The following is a 16,240-nucleotide window of genomic DNA, read 5'->3' on the forward strand; positions in this document are numbered from 1 at the left end:
GTTTTCATTTTCACCAATAATTTTACTGATTTGGATATTTTGAGTATGCCGGCTGTCTCCTGCTCTTGGCTTCTGGTGGGTAGAGGCCTGGGGTGCTGCTAAACAACTTCCAGTGCATAAGACAGCCCCACAGCAAAGAATTATTTGGCCACAATGGCAATAGTACCAAGAAACTTTGCAAACGACTTTTGACATGTTTGCTCAGTCATAGCACCTTCTCCATACACTGCACAAATGTTTATTGAGGGGTTTCAGTTGCATTTTTAATTTTCTTGAAATAATAAAGCAGAATACACTGAAAATGTTGCGTGTTTTCTTCCATCTTCAGTATTAAAATGGCTGCACAAAAATTCACCATTTTGATAAGCTTTTTTTTAAATGCCCGCTGACATGACAGCTGTCACAATACAATCTAACAAAATTGTTTCACAGGAAGTTAAAGGCATCTAAGCACTACTGGAGCCATGGTCAGAAAAAACATAAAGGACTTTCTGACCAACCGAATAATAAAAACACACCCAGACAGTGGGCGGCAGGGAGGTGGTGCTGGGGCAAATGGCCTTTTTGGCCTTCTTTTGTTTTTGATGTTGGTGGTCTAGAATCGAAGCCCAGTCGTGTGAGAACAAGCCTCTTGTCTCTAAAATAATTCTCACCACCCTGGTTGTCCTCCCTATGGGTGACCTCAGGTGAGGCTTTGTGGCTCCCTGAGCCTTAGTTTCCTCTTCTGTGAATGAGGTCGTTGGAGTATGAGCTCATGCACTGGTAAAGAAATTCTTGTAGTTTACTTGTGGTAATGAAATTGGGTTGTGGTCTGTGTGTGGAATATACCTAACACACCTAAAGGGGCCCCACTTCTGGTAGAAAGGCACTTGCATTGTCAGACCAGGACCCCTGGGCAGTGAACAGTTCTCAGCCTGCACGCGTTAACCTGCATCGTTCCTTTCTTGTATTGATTAAGCCTTGAAATTGTCTACGTCTTCTGGGTATCCATAAATGTAATGATTTTAGTTCCTAAATTATTTTTTTCAAGTGCAACTTAGGGATTCTTGAAGTCCTCTTTGAGTGACAATGTTGTGTGGTTAGACTTGGGGTCAGGGTCCGGGATCTAAGTGCCGGCCCTGCCGGGATTAGCTCTGTGACCTCAGAGTAATTGTTTTACATTTTTGATCTTGTGAAGGTTAATTGAGATGAGAACATCCCGACACAGAAGAATGGGCAAAGGGCATGGGGAGTAGGAAAGTCAGGAAGGAAGCATATGGAAAGACGGTGTGAATTAAAATAGGCAGCTGCCCTTTTTTGGTAAAGATGAAAAAGGACAATGTCCACAGTCATTGCGAACAGCGCATGCTGCTTGTGGGTGCACAGTGAGAGGATAAATCAGTCTGGCCTTTTGGCCGGGGGATGGGGGTGCTGGGGATGGAAGGGGAAGGGAGGGGAATGATTATATTCTAAATGACTTAAAAATTAGTTCTCTTTGTAATTTTTCTAAAGGAAATAAAGGACAATGGAAAAAGACACACGTGTGAGGTGGTTCTTCAATTTTTTTTTTCAATGATAAGAAAAGATTAGAAATAACCCATGGGTTAGTGGTTGGTACAACAGAGGAAATGCCTGTACTGTGTCAGAGGTGCACTGGAGGTCTGATGATAGAAGACAGCCCACCCGGATCTTGTTCTTTCTCCCTGTGAACTGAATCTACTTTACAGAAATTAAATCTCAGTGAACACAAAAGCCAACAACATTCATCATCAACACGGACATCCAATTTGGAGTCCTTCTTTTTTTCCTTGTTTCATATACCTGTGTGATTTAGTCAGTTTCTTTCCTTTCTTTCTCAAGGGGCTGTGGCAGGAAACACATTGCTCCAATCCCCCAGCAGCAACATGGATTAAGTTAGGTGTCGGATTAAGTTAGGCGTCTGCACGGCCCCGTCTTGTCCTGGTGGAGAGGCCCTGGGCCCACCTGCACTGACCTGCTCTTTCCCCTGTGGCATCAGAACCCATCAGCCCACCAACCAGCTGTGTCTGTCTTTACCTGCAGGCACCCTGTGCCCCTGCCCCATCTCTTGCCTGCCTGGTTTATCCCCACATTTCTGAAATCTATCCTGTTTCAAGCCCCAGTCAATTCAGTGTAAGTGACCCATGTTTTAAGGCTTTTCTCTAACTCCAAACTCAAATAAAAACCTTTGTGGTCGGTGATGCATTTGAGTTGGTGATACAGAGATTTACAACTTGTGCCAGTTACTGACTATTGCCTCTCAGCTCCAAGTCCACCCTTTGTTGCCTGATCCGGGAAAAGGGATCAGAACCCTTAAGATGTTTTTCCTTTGTCTTGTGTGAGTTGAGGGCTCTGAAGAGGATGTTGTGGGAGGAAGGGATTTTCATTCCTGCATCCTGGTGTACTGGAAGTGTCTTCAGGCTCTCAGAGAGCCTGCTGCTTTTCCTGCTCTCCTAGGTGCCTTCTGGGCACAGCTTTTTCTAGCATTTGGCCGCCCTGTACTTGCTCCAGCTCTGGCAGCAGCGGTGGGATGGGGAGCCTGCGCACAGCCCAGGTCACTGCTTCTCTGCACCCTTTCCTCAGCTCCCACATTGTGGGCCCCACGGTCCTGGCCATCTAATGAGCTGCCCACCCCATGTTTGTCCTGAGCAGCTGCTCTGAGCTTCTCCTGGCCAAGCCATCCATTGCATTCTGAGCTCCTGCAGAAGGAGGCCTCTCCAGTTCCAGTTCCAGTTCCAGCAGCACCCTGACCGCCTCTGTGTGCGTGGCTCCCTCTGTTCCCTCATCCTCTCTGCATGCCCACCTACCAGTCTAGGTGCTGCCTCCCGAAGGTTTGTTTCCTGTAGCCCTCCTGATGGGGAAACTGCTTTCCAGGCTTGGTGCCTGCATCCCAGAGGGTGGTCCCTGATTTCCCAGTGAGTGGACCATCTCTGAACGTTTCGTTCTTCCCCGTTTGTCCTTTTTTCAGGTACTTCTCATCTGTGCTGTGCACCCTTTAGAGTTCTAGTGCGTCTTCACAGTTGCTCAGTTATTCCTTGTACAAAACTTCCCCTGCTCAAATTGCTGTGGTGTTTTGGTTTTTGCCTCCTGGTTGGACCCAGACTGAAACACATCCCATGTAACCCAACTGAGCAAACAGAAGAAGGAAGCAGAGAGAAATCTTCTAGGGCAGCAATTTTCAACTGGTATACCACAAGAAGTTTTAAAGCATGCAACACCTATTTAGTCAGGGACCCTGACCTCTTTTCCGTAGATTGTCAAATAAAAAGATGACAACAGTCAACACAAAATAAGCTGTCCAGTGTGAATGAATCAAAATTATATCTAATTTGTTTTGTCAGAAAAAAAAATTTTTTGGTGTGCCACAGAATTTTAGTAATTAGTTCACATGTGCCAGGAGATGAAAAAGTTAGAAAATCACTGTTCTAGGGAGTCTCTGAGGGCTCGTTGAGAGCCTGCCAGACTACAGTTATTTGTACATAGGCCCTGGAGCCTGGAGTAGAAACATTTACCAGCTCCAGCCAGGAAGTGACTACCTGTATTGCAGCATTTCTGTTTAAAAATGATTTCCCACCTTAGGTAGGTGTACGTCCCCAAGTTCTGCGTCTGTACTAGGGGCCTGCCTTCCCTGAGGCGTGTTCACCCTGTCCCTCTACTGTCATGGCCTTGGCAGGGTAACACGTGCCGGAGGTCTTCCCCTCACCAGAAAGGAGATCTGGAGGCTCCCCATTTGGGGGCAGGGTGGGGGAGGGGCTGGCTTGGATCTGCTGCAGGAGCACTGCTGAATCCCACACACAGGCTGTGCTCAGTCAAAGCTCCTCCACATCCTTGTGCCTGTGGTGGGGCTGGGGATGGGCCTGACTGTGGGAAATGCAGGGCTGGGCCGCCTTCCCACCCCAGCTCACCTCTTCAAATCTTGCCCCCACCCTTAGTCTAATATGGACTCCCTACTTCTGAAACCCTGAATCCTCCCTCAACTCTGCAGTAGCCTTTAAATTTTTTCTGTTGTACTGTAGTACTTCAAAAAGTGAGACAGATTTTTGTAGATATATGTGTTACTTACTAGCACACATATAAATGATTTTCCACTGTCATCTCTTTGGAGAAAGGTGTATATATTTAATTAATCCAGTTTCTACTGAATACCTCCCTACATTCATTGAACTTGACCAGGTGGCCAAAATGTTTGTTCAGCAAATGCTAAGTGAGTCTCAGGTGCCATGTGCTGGGGTAATGGCAGTACAGTGTGAAGGCCTGCCTTGTGCAAGCTGCCCAGGTGTAGGCCACCAAGACGGGGAGTGGATGCTCTAACTTCTGGAAGGTGGGTGCTTCAGCCAGGAGATGACATGAGCTAATTTGGAAGGAGTAGCAGCTCTCCAGGAAGGCATAGCAGAGGGTAGAAGCTGGGGTTGCTGGAACAGAAACATGTTTGCTCTGGTTACAGCTTAAATTGTATAGGGTGTAGATGGAAGACGAGACATTGGCCGGAGGTGATGTGAAGGGAAGCACAGATCATCATAAAGGGCCCTGGCTGGGACCAGGTGGGCATATGAGTGAGAAAATTGGAGGAGCGAGGCTGGTATTCAGGGTGGGGCATATTCCTGGGCAGGAGGTCTCTCAGAAGGGACAAGGGATGAGGCTCTGAGCTTGAGCTGTGGGAATGAAAAAGAGGAAAGGAGTTGTAGAAAACAACAGGCACTTACAGATAGGCTCTGGGGGAGCATAGCATGTTGTGGTGCTGATCTGACCAAACTGGGAGAGCAGCGTGAGCAGGGACTGAAGACAGAGTGGTTGGGGAGCATGGTGGGAAATGAGGCATTAGGCCACTGCAATAGCCAGTAGCAGAGCATAAATGGAATAGGGGAGAGGTGAAGGAGGGGGTGGAGGTGGCCTTATGGAGAAGGGAACACAAGACTTGTTTCCTGATTGGATGTGGGGATCAGGGAGAAGGAGCAAATCAAGGTTGTTCTGGGATGCACACCCTGGTACTTGGGAAGTTGATTCATTACAAATGGCCTGGGAATAGGGTCTTCACAAAGCATTTAGAAACTAATATCTAGAGTTAACTGGATCAGTTTGTAATCTTACTTTCGGAGGTGATGTTTAAGGCAGTGGATATATGAGTTTCCACAAAGAGTAAATTATAAAAGAGACAGTGGAGGACAAAACTTTAGAAGCATGCTTTCATTTAGTACTTGATGGAGGAGTCAAACTTCTGAAGTAGAACTGTTAAATGTCCATTGTGTGGCAGAAGACAGAGTGGTGTGGTAGGTTATATCATCCCCACTTTACAGATGAGGAAACTGGGGCTCAGAGGTCAAAGTTTGCCTAAGGTCACACAGCTAACTGGGTAGCATAACTAGAATTTAACTTTGGGCTGTCTAACCCCAGAAGCTGGGCCAGCATTCCAAAGTGAAAATGGATCTGGGATTATAACCATTACACTGAAGATATAAAACTTTTACCAGTTTTACTAAAGGCAGGGGCAGGATGGCCTCTGGTAGGGTTAATTCTCTGTTGTTAGCTGAGTTTTCTGAAAGTTCTATATGTGGTTATTCGAAGAATTAACTTAGCGATTGATTTGATTTGATTTTAAATGATGAGTATCATTTGAGAAAAATCAGCCATGCTGGCTGGGCTTTGGGGGAATTTAATCAGTGGGTACCAGCACATGTCCTGCCATTTGGGCGAATGATGTCGCCTGTGGGGATGTGCAGGTGAATAGATTCATTACATGTACTTTTCCTTTTAATTTTGAACATGAAGGGTACTAGTAATGCCTATGAGCAAAATTCCTTGAATTTAGCTGCCTCCAAGACTTCCAGACCAGAAAGCAGAGTCAGACACACATTCTTGCTTCATGCCAGTCTCGGGGTGAGGCTGTGAGGGCAGTCTCGGGCTGTGCCCCAGGCCTGGCAAGAACCAGGCTTCTTGTTTCTATTAAGAAACAAGCTCTAGGTATGGCCCAGTTCTCTGGTCCAACAGAGTCACCTCATTCGAACCTTATCATCCCCTGTCTGCCTTACATGCTAGAAGCTGTCCTCTCCCCGAGAACCACTTAACTGCAAACTATCCCTGTCTCCGTTCATCTGAGCAGAACCTGGAAACGGCTGGCAAGGGCCAGGCAACAGATGGAAGCGGCCTGGCAGGAAAGGATTTAGGAAAGGCACTCTGGCCAGGCTCCTGGAGGGTGGGGGAGAGCAGGGGCCGGGCAGAATGGTAGACATGTTCTCCAAAGAGTGGACATGGTTTCCCTGCCCCCATGATGTGGCATCTGGCTTAGGCCCTTTCCCTCTTTGAGGATTTGTGAGGTTTGTGCAAGAAAGCAATCAGGAAGCAGGACCCTGTGGACACTGGGGCTGCTCGCTCAGTCTCCTGTGGTCAAATTGGCTTGACTTTCCATCCCCCTTGCCTCAGCCTGACTGAATGGGGGTAGCTGGTCACTATTTCATAATTACAAGAAGGTCCTGCCTTTCTCTTAACTTTGGTACTTGAGGGCCTGGGTGTGGATGCTGGCTCTGTCTCTGACTAGCTCTCCATGGCCACCTATCCAGCTTGCTGGAGCCCTTGGTGGGTGGGTGTCCATCCCTGACTCAGGAGTTTTCTGAGAATTAGTCTTTGTGGCTGTCAACAGCCATATTAGAGTGTCTTCTAGCCAGCACTTTGCTTCATTGTTTATGGGGCTCCCAGAAATGGAGGGAGCCTTTTCAGATCATCCTCTTGAGTGCTTCCCAGGGTAGTTAGTAGTGTCCATGAGTGAAACGACAGGAACGTTTGGACTGCGTTTTGGGAAGCATAGTGAGGTGGTGAGGTGTTTTGCCCAGAGCTTGGACTACAGAGTGATCGATCATTCGATAAATGTTACTTAGATACCACTCTGCCTCCCATATCTAACTCTGACTCGTGGTAGTTTTGTCAGTTAAAACGTACAAAGCTTTAAAATATTTAATACTTTTAAAGAAGATGAACCATTGAAAATAAGACTTGTATCCCTTTAGTTCCTTTAGTTATAATCCTGTGCAGCAGCATTCACTGGCATCACGATTTAAAAACCTTACTCTGGAGCTCTGGGTTCAAATCCTGGCTCTGCCAATTACCGGACGTGTGACCTTGGGCAAGTTAAATCACTTCTGTGTGGCTGTCTGCCTCATAGGATTGCTAGTGCCTGGCAGGTACGTATTTATTATAATAAAGCAGATGTTCATATTTTACTATTGTTTTTACGAATCCTTCTAACTGAGGGCTTCAGGCAAGCAGCATAAGCCCAAGGAAAGGTGTGCAGGTGATCTAGGGATGGCTGTGACAGAGCCTCTGCTCAACACTGCAGGGTCCAGGACAGTGATGGCGTGTCTGGGGCACTGTGCAAGGCCATGACACAGGCCAGAGGTGTGGGCTGCAGCAGTGAGAACACAGCATCGGGAGTTTTGTGTGATGTGCTCCACCATCCCGGGCGGTCTAGCTGTGTGTGGCGGGGGCTGTTCGAGCAGAGAGATGCTGTGGCAGCATTAGAGACGTTCAGGTAGCCTGTAACCCTAGTACCCTGATTAAACCGGTTTTGCTTTTGTGTGGTATTTTATCTGGATTTTCACGTAGTCTGTACTATTTTGTAACCCATTTTCAGCTAAACAGTGTGTTTTTCTGTCTCTACCTTGTGTTTCTAAATATTTTAATTACAAAATGAGGACCTTGTTTTTCATTAAAGAAACAAAATCAACTGATGTGTTTTAGAAATTTCAACACTGTTTGGTCCTCGTTGGGGAAACTTCATGCCTAAGCACAAGGTGAAAAGCTAAGGACGTTCTTTGTACGTGGGATTTTCTCCTGTTTCTGTTACTCACAGTCATAATTCTGTGTTTCACAGTGGGACTTGTGTAACATCTTCCCCAATGTTGGGGTAAGTTTCCTTACTCAAATTCTTCATAAGCAAAGTACTGAATGGCTTCCTGCTCAAAAAAAGACACGGCATTGGTTTTGTGTCTGCAATGGGACTGTTTAGTCAGACATTCAGAGAGCTTTTTCCCACAGATGTTTTTATGGGGTCACTGCTTTGTCCTCCTTTCCATGAACTTCGGTTTGTGGTAAGAGTCTGCCAAAAGCAGAGTTCTCATGCAAGGGACTGTGCCCCGTTTCCAAATGAAAGATGACATTTAAACTTGATGGATATGTGCAATTGAGAACTTCAGTTTTCCCTCCCTTCCTTCTCAGATTGGTTGGGAAGAAGTGCCCTTTAGCAAGTTGTAGTAAGAGTTAACTCCAGCTGCAAATTTGGAGATTTGGACAAGGAAGGCTGGGCCACTCTCAGAAGGGGGGCTGGGAGCTTCCTGGTAGCCCCACTTTCCCTTTTTTGGAGAGTCTTGGTAACATCACATGTACCATGACCCTGTGCCTTGGGTCTTTTCAGTCTTGAGCCAGCCCTTGAGGCTCCACTGTTGACCTTGAACAGTGCCTTCTGTGTTGGCCTGGTATGGTTTGTAACATTTAGGCAGCTCAGTTAACTGCCCTTCTGAGCCTCCGTTTTTCTCACTGGTGAAGTGCTCTCCTCTCACCTTCCCGTAGGGGATGCAAATGAGAAATGGGCAGGAAAAAACTCTGCAGACTGGAATCCTTGAGCAGACAGCAGGTGAGGATGGTGTTCCTTTGAGAGCTACAGAGGCCTGTCTTAACTGAGGTGATGGGAGGCCCTGGCTGGGTCTTGCTCGTGGAAATAAAATCCTAAATTACAGTGGATGAGGTTGGAAATCTTGGGCCAGGGTCAGCACACCCAGTGTGTTCCTCAAAGTATTCCCCAAGAAGCGTCTGTGCTTTTCTGTGATAGAAACTTCACACGCTCTCTTCAGGTGGTTCTGGCTGTATCCGGATGTCCGTGGCCTTGTCCCATAGCCTGGATGCACAGCTGGCTTTTATCTAGAGTCATCTAACATATTATTCACCCTGAATCTTTTCCTAGGAAAATTAACTTAGTAAAGTACTGCGCTCCCCTTTTTTTCCCTTAAGCTGTCTTCTTTTACTCTAGAATTTCAGGGCTAGTCTACGGATAACTCATATTCCTTTTCTGAGTTGAAAATTTCTGCTGAGTAGTTAGCTGTTCATAGTGTATGCTGTTTTTTCCTGAGTACCCTTCCGAATGTTTTTCCTCATTGTGGTCTTTCTCTGTTCACCCTCGTACCTTCCCTCATTGCCCTTCTCCCAGCCTATCCACATGAAGGGCCTAAGACCTAGAGATCAGAGATATTGGGTCCAGTGCTACTTTAGCTTTAGGGGATTATCCCAATTTAGATAGAATTGTTTTTGAAAAGTGTTCGTCTCAAATCTGGAAGGTTCCCCTGCCGCCACCACCAAAAAACAAAGCTTAAAACTATCAGCAATTCATTTTCTAAAGAGACGACTAATGCTTCTAACTGTATGAAATATTAATGCAATACATTCTTGGTGTCCATTTGAGCTCTCTTGTCCTTGCAAGTAAGGCCCATAGCAAAGGTGTACCGGACTTGGACCCCCAATTTGCTCCTAAGGTTTGCCCACAAGCGCCTTTGAAATGACGTGACCTAAGGAGGGTGTGGACCTTTGACTTAGGCATGGACATTTGGACATTTTCAATTATCCAGGCTCTAGGTGACTTGGGGCCCTTTAAAAATGTAATTAAGGAGTCGGAAATGTCTTGTATATTTTTATTACCTTCTTTGGAGGGCCTTTAAGAAGGCCTTTTCTTGGGGGCTCAGTGGGGGAGCTTGAGGGGTGGAGGTGGGTAGTGGTAGGGAAGGGAGGGGAGAAATGGATGGTGGTGGGAGTCCACGTGGGTGAGCTGAGGGCACACGCATCACTTTATTGTCTGCCGTGCTCTCTAGATGTGCAAAGGCTTTGGGGGAGTAGGGGCTTGTTTTTTAAAAAACACTTTTTACTTGTGTGTCCATAAACCAAGCTATTTAGCAGTGGTAAATACAAGCAATTAGAGTAGGATCACTAAACAGATTTTAAGAGACAAAAAATAGCTTGGGAATTCCGATCGATTAATGTAGGCTGTCCAGCATATAATAACTCATGGCATTCTCAGCGTGACAAATACTTCTTCTACCTCGGGACTATTTGTTAGAACCCAGAGAACTTAAAAGTGCTCTTACATTTTTTTAAAAGTAAGCACTACCCTTGATTAAAAAATAGTCACACAACTTTGTTCTAGAAGTTGGAGAAGAGTCGTTACATTTGACATGGTGGCCTTGGTGTGTACCCCATTGCTTTGGTTGGAATTCCAGCTCTGCCCTTAACACAGCTAGCTTTTTAAATCTGTTTCCTCAGGTATAAAATGTGAATAAAACTAATAGCACCTACTTCATAGGCTCACTGTATCAAGTTAAATAAGGCACAGTGCGTGGGATGCAGTACTACTTTGGGATTCTTTTACAAAGGTAAATGCTCAGTCATAGAATTAATCTGGAAAGAGATTTTTTCAGAGTGTCTTGCCATTCCACTTTTTTGCTTGCCTTTTAATTTCAAGCTTTATCTAAATGGTTATTTTTGTGTAGGTCATCTATCTCCGCAGTGTTAGCCTCTGGAGTTATATTCCCAGCCAACTGTGTAGTACTCTTTCTTTGTTCTTTTGGCCGCAGACTGAAATCTGCTCATAGCCTTTGATAGTTCATTAAAATGTCATTTTCATTTCTCTTTTCATTTTTCTATAAACAGCAGAGATCTTAAGTATACACTTGGAGTTTTGACAAATGTACACACCCATGGATTTCTCATTCCAATGAAGGCACATGTAGTACGTTTCTATACTCCAGAACATTCCCTCCTGCTTCTGTCCATCACTTTCAGATATCTAGGTCCTAGATTAAATTTGCTTTCTTGAACCTGACATGAATGGAATTTGAGGTCTGTCTTTCACTCTTAATGTGCTCTTGTTGCTAGTGGCAGTAGTTTCCTTTTTATTGCTGGGGGTTATTCCATTGTATGGACACACCACAGTTTGGTAATCTATTCTGTTGGTGGTGTTTGGGTCATTATCAGTTTTTGGATGTTGGGATAAAGCTGGTATGACTTTTTCACTTTATGTCTCCGAGCACTCAGTGTGATTAGTGGCTCCTTCACCTCCTGGCTATTCAACCCTGGGCAAGCGCCTTCATCTCTCTGCCCTTGTTTTCTAATCCATGAAATGTTGGGTTGGGAAACAACAATTCAGGGTTTTGGCCACCACTTTTTTAAAAATGAAATAGAGTAAAATAAAAAATTTGAGTAAATTACGTGGAACTACGCATATTACAACACCTATAAATACAGGGCAGGGCAAAAGTAGGTTTACAGTTCTTTGTATGGAAAATACAACAATCATTAATAAATAATACAAGAATAAACTTTGTTTCATGTACTCACAACTATAAATGTACTTTTGCCCTACTTTGTAAAGTTACATGTTTGTGTACATGTATGTACTGGATCACAATATAAAATGTATTTGTTATTATGAATCGTGGGCAAATCAGTTGGCAGCACACTGGTTTGTATGTGTCCTTGTAAGCGAGGAAGTCGAAGAGCTGTGAGGTTATTTAGTAAATGCATATTTTTGCCTTCTGGAGTCTAAAACAGCCGCAGGGTTAACAGCTACTTACGGTATATACTGCTTACTATGGGCCAGCCACTGCTTTAAAAGCTTTACATGTAAAATCATGTAGCCCTCAAACCCATTCTATGCAGTGGGTTATTAACTCCATTTCATAGACGGAGAAGCTGAGACATCAGTTCTACAACTTGCCCGAGGTCACACGGCTAGAATGGTAAGGCCTCAATTTGAACCTAGGCCATGCAAGTCTAGGATCTGTGCTCTAACCCACTCTTCCAAGGAAGGTAACAACAAAGAGGCAAGTGACATATGTGAGTAAATGCAAAATAATAATTATTCAATTAATACAATGCCCCTCCCTTTTGTTCCAGATATGAGAAATGAGTGTTGGACGTCGGAGAATAAAGTTGCTGGGAATCCTGATGATGGTAAATGTCTTCATTTATTTGATTGTGGAAGTCTCCAAAAGCAGTAACCAAGAAAAAAATGGAAAGGGGGAAGTAATAATACCCAAAGAAAAGTTCTGGAAGACATCTGACCTTCCCGTGGCATATTGGAACCGAGAACAAGAAAAGCTGAACAGGCGGTACAATCCCATTTTGGGCATGTTGGCAAACCATACGGGGGAACTGAACGGGTTTTCCAACATAAGCCATCTGAATTACTGTGAACCTGACCTGAGGGTCCAGTCTGCAGTTTCAGATTTCAACAATTTGCCAGACAGGTTTAAAGACTTTCTGCTGTATTTGAGATGTCGAAATTACTCATTGCTTATAGATCAACCGGATAAGTGTGTAAAGAAACCCTTCTTACTGCTGGCAATTAAGTCCCTCACTCCACATTTCGCTAGAAGGCAAGCAATTCGGGAATCTTGGGGCAGAGAAACCAACGTGGGGAACCAAACGGTGGTGCGTGTCTTCTTACTAGGCCAGACACCCCCAGAGGACAACCATCCCGATCTTTCAGATATGCTGAAATTTGAGAGTGAGAAGCACCAAGACATTCTTATGTGGAACTATAGAGACACTTTCTTCAACTTGTCCCTGAAAGAAGTACTCTTTCTCAGATGGGTGAGCACTTCCTGCCCAAATGCCGAGTTCGTGTTTAAGGGCGATGATGATGTTTTTGTGAATACCCATCATATCCTGAATTACTTGAATAGCTTATCCAAAAACAAAGCCAAAGATTTGTTCATAGGTGATGTGATCCACAACGCTGGACCTCATCGGGATAAGAAGCTGAAGTACTACATCCCAGAAGTTGTTTACACCGGCGTCTACCCGCCTTATGCCGGAGGAGGTGGATTCCTCTATTCCGGCCACCTGGCTCTGAGGCTGTACAATATAACTGACCGAGTCTTTCTCTACCCCATTGATGATGTTTATACTGGAATGTGCCTTCAGAAACTTGGCCTCGTTCCAGAGAAACACAAAGGCTTCAAGACATTTGATATAGAAGAGAAAAAAAGGAATAATATTTGTTCCTATCTAGATTTGATGTTAGTGCATAGTAGAAAACCTCAAGAGATGATTGATATTTGGTCTCGGTTGCAAAATGCTCATTTAAATTGCTAAAATATACACAAACTAAATTCTTCATAGAAAGAGATATCTTGGATAGTTTCCACATTGTGTTCTCTCATTAGGGCAAATTTCTATGTTTAACCATCAAAATTGCCTTCATAAGTAGTATCTATTTAAGGGCCTTTAAACCCTTCAGTGTGGTACTTTCTGAAGAGGGAAGGCAGAAGATCTTAATTTTTTAGAGAAGGATATGGCAGGACGGTTGGTTTTGGTTCTTCTTGTTGGTTAGTAGTCATTATTTTCTAATTTGCCCCTTTTTACCTGAAATAGTAAGTTTTTGGAACTTGACTATTTTAAGTTATTTTTGTTTCACCCAAATATGGTAATATTCCTACTTTCCATTATAATAAGTGAATTATCTGCAATTTAGATGTTTATAAAACTATTGTATGCAAATGATTTGTTATACATGGTTCAACAGTTTTTGTGAAGTGGAATAAAATTTGTTGTTATAAAATTTGGATGATTTTTTTTAATTGTCTAGAAAAATTGACTTCTGTCGAAATTTTCTGCCACCCCAGCAGTATTTTCTTGTGTTAATACAATCAGTTAATTTTGCAAAATGAGAATCACTGTGTTACCCAATTTATCTTGTTATGGTCATAGTAAGGAGACTATAATACAGGAACACAATAACTGTTCTTGTGTTTGGTTTGCTACATGGTATCATAATAGTTCTGTATCTTTAGTGTTTGCAGATAATGAGTATGATTCCATAAGGGCCAACTAAAGATTGAATTGACACTGGCAGTCATACTGTGTTTATGGCTTTTTAATGTGGACCAGGAAAGCATATGCAACTTTTGAACTTGAAAAGGTTGAAGTGGCAGACCTTGTTGTGAGTGGTTTCTCCTGGATTCAGTTCTTGCCATATCTTCACATGTTGCTTATACACAATTATTCTGAGTAGCAACTGCTTCCCTGTCTCAGTGTAGAAGTGCCTGTGTTTTTATTTATTGTTCAGATCAACGACCAAAACATTTTCTTAAATATATTTTGTGTAATATTTTATTTGTATACAGTGTTGTTGATAAAATATTTAACTAGAGCATGTTATTTTAAATGTAAGGTGTAACATATGTTAAATAAAGCTGTTATTTTTGAATTTTAGAATTCATTTTTGGGGGAGCTGTGAACTGCTAGAGTTGACAAAATTCTGCCAAACTATTGATTATATACCATCTTGTAACATGCTTTCTTGAATTTTTTTGTGTTTATAGAGATCAGGATTCTTAACCAAATGTAATTCTGGGGAGTATACAAAGATGAAAATAAAAGTCATTGCATTTTTAATTGTCATGTATAATGGGTAGTAATCTATGATCTCTTTTTGCTTTCTGTGTTTGATTACACTTTCCTCAAAGAAGCCATTCCCACGCCCCCTGGAACTGTTATAGTGATATTGAATATAACTTTTTCTCTGTCTCAATGGGTCATCTTGTCTTCACATTTAAAATTCTTAAAAGTGCTTTCCCAATTCAAGTTTTAAAGATGAGTGTGAATATTTATTTATGTTTTCAGTGAGTATAAAGAATTTAACTAGAAAATGGAGCAGCATTTAAAAAAAATTATATTATGTCCATTTTGGGGTTTGTATCCACAGTGATGAAATATAGAGGCAGCCTGCCCTAGCTGGGGAGATCAGTTGCTTAGAGCATTATCCTGCTATGCCAAGGTTGCAGGTTTGGTCCTGGTCAGGGCACATACAAAAATCAACCAATGAAGACATACGTAAGTGGAAGAACAAATCATTATCTCTTTCTCTCCCCCCAACCCTTCCTCTCTCTCTCTTTCAAATCAATTAACTAAAATCAAGAAAGAGAGGAGAGAGAGGTGGGTGTCAGCCTTTACCACTCAGGTTTCTCACCTAGATTCATGTTGAAAAGAAATTGCTAATGGTCAATTAAGAACAAGTAGACATTTGATGAAGCTCAAAAAACAAGGGATCGGTGTTAGACCATTTAGCAGACTGTCCTGTCCTACTGGGCATGTTGAGGCCATATATGAGCAATTATGAGGACACAGATAGTGAACATGGGCTTGAAGACTGGGTAAACTTGGTCCTTCTAAAGGTTTCATGTGCCTGCATCTGGCCTCTCCAGTGGTTGCCAGCATGTCTCCTGGAGAGCGGTGTTACCACATTAGGTTTAGAGAAGAATAATAAAGCTCTCAGAACACTCACTGGTTATTGGTTCACAATTTGCATGTGTCTGTATAACTTGACCAAGCATTTTCAGGTAATAGATTTTTCCTCTGAGGGGAATTTCTTTAATTTTTTCTTCCATGTTATTCTTTTTCACTTTCAAGTCTGCAGAGAAGGAAGAGATGTAGCAGCTTTTGAAGTATGTTTGGAGGGCTACGGACGGCCTCTTGTGAGCCTCCAGTTGATATGTGCCATTGTTTGAACATAAATTCTTGGTGTTGGTGAGGTTTGCTGGGTGAGATGATTGATCTCTGGCCCCTCTTTAATTTGGCAGAAGTTCTCGTGTAGTGGTTACTGGAGCCCATAACACTGGTCATCCATCCCACAGGCTTTTCAGCAAAGGGATGCTTAGGTTTTAGAGCTCTACCCGGGCCTGGGCTCAATCATGGTACGGATGGGTCCTTAAATCTGGCAGCCCTCTCTTGGTGCCCACGAGGTGGATTCCCCCCTGAGCCTCCATGCCATGAATGTAAACGTCGTAGTTAAGTCATTCTTTCAGAAACGATAGATAGTGGCGAGCTCAGTGAAACTGGCATTTGGATTTTTTTTCATGGCCACTCCCATGTCGTTGATTTTGAGTTTGAAGGTGAAAAGCTGAATAAACATTGCCAGGGTTTAGATTTTTCCTAACCTCAACCAGGCCTTAAGAGGAAAAGGATGAAAGATACCAGAATGGCTTATTGCCATCCTTGACCCTAGTTATACCCATCTCTATCCTCTTTTTTTTTTAATCTTCACCTGAGGATGTGTTTTTATCGATTTGAGAGGGAGAGAAACATCAATCAGTTGCCTTCCATGTGCACACTGACTGGGGATCAAACACACAACCTAAGTATGTGCCTTGACAGGGAATCGAACCTGCAACTTTTTGGTGTATGGGATGATGCTCTAACCAACTGAGCC

The 16,240-nt window shown here is 43.4% G+C and overlaps 1 protein-coding gene across 1 annotated transcript in view; it reads left to right on the forward strand.

Moving 5' to 3' along the window:
• B3GNT2 (UDP-GlcNAc:betaGal beta-1,3-N-acetylglucosaminyltransferase 2) overlaps window positions 1-14,427 on the forward strand; it is a 33,645-nt gene extending 19,218 nt beyond the window's left edge. Inside the window, exon 2 of the mRNA XM_024552746.4 lies at window positions 11,923-14,427. Within this exon, the coding sequence (XP_024408514.1) occupies window positions 11,932-13,125 (1,194 nt within the window). The 5' untranslated portion in view covers window positions 11,923-11,931 and the 3' untranslated portion in view covers window positions 13,126-14,427. The remainder of the gene's footprint in view (window positions 1-11,922) is intronic.
• Window positions 14,428-16,240: the final 1,813 nt, after the last annotated feature.

This window comes from Desmodus rotundus, chromosome 5 (assembly GCF_022682495.2).
Source record: "Desmodus rotundus isolate HL8 chromosome 5, HLdesRot8A.1, whole genome shotgun sequence".
Lineage (NCBI taxonomy): Eukaryota > Metazoa > Chordata > Mammalia > Chiroptera > Phyllostomidae > Desmodus > Desmodus rotundus.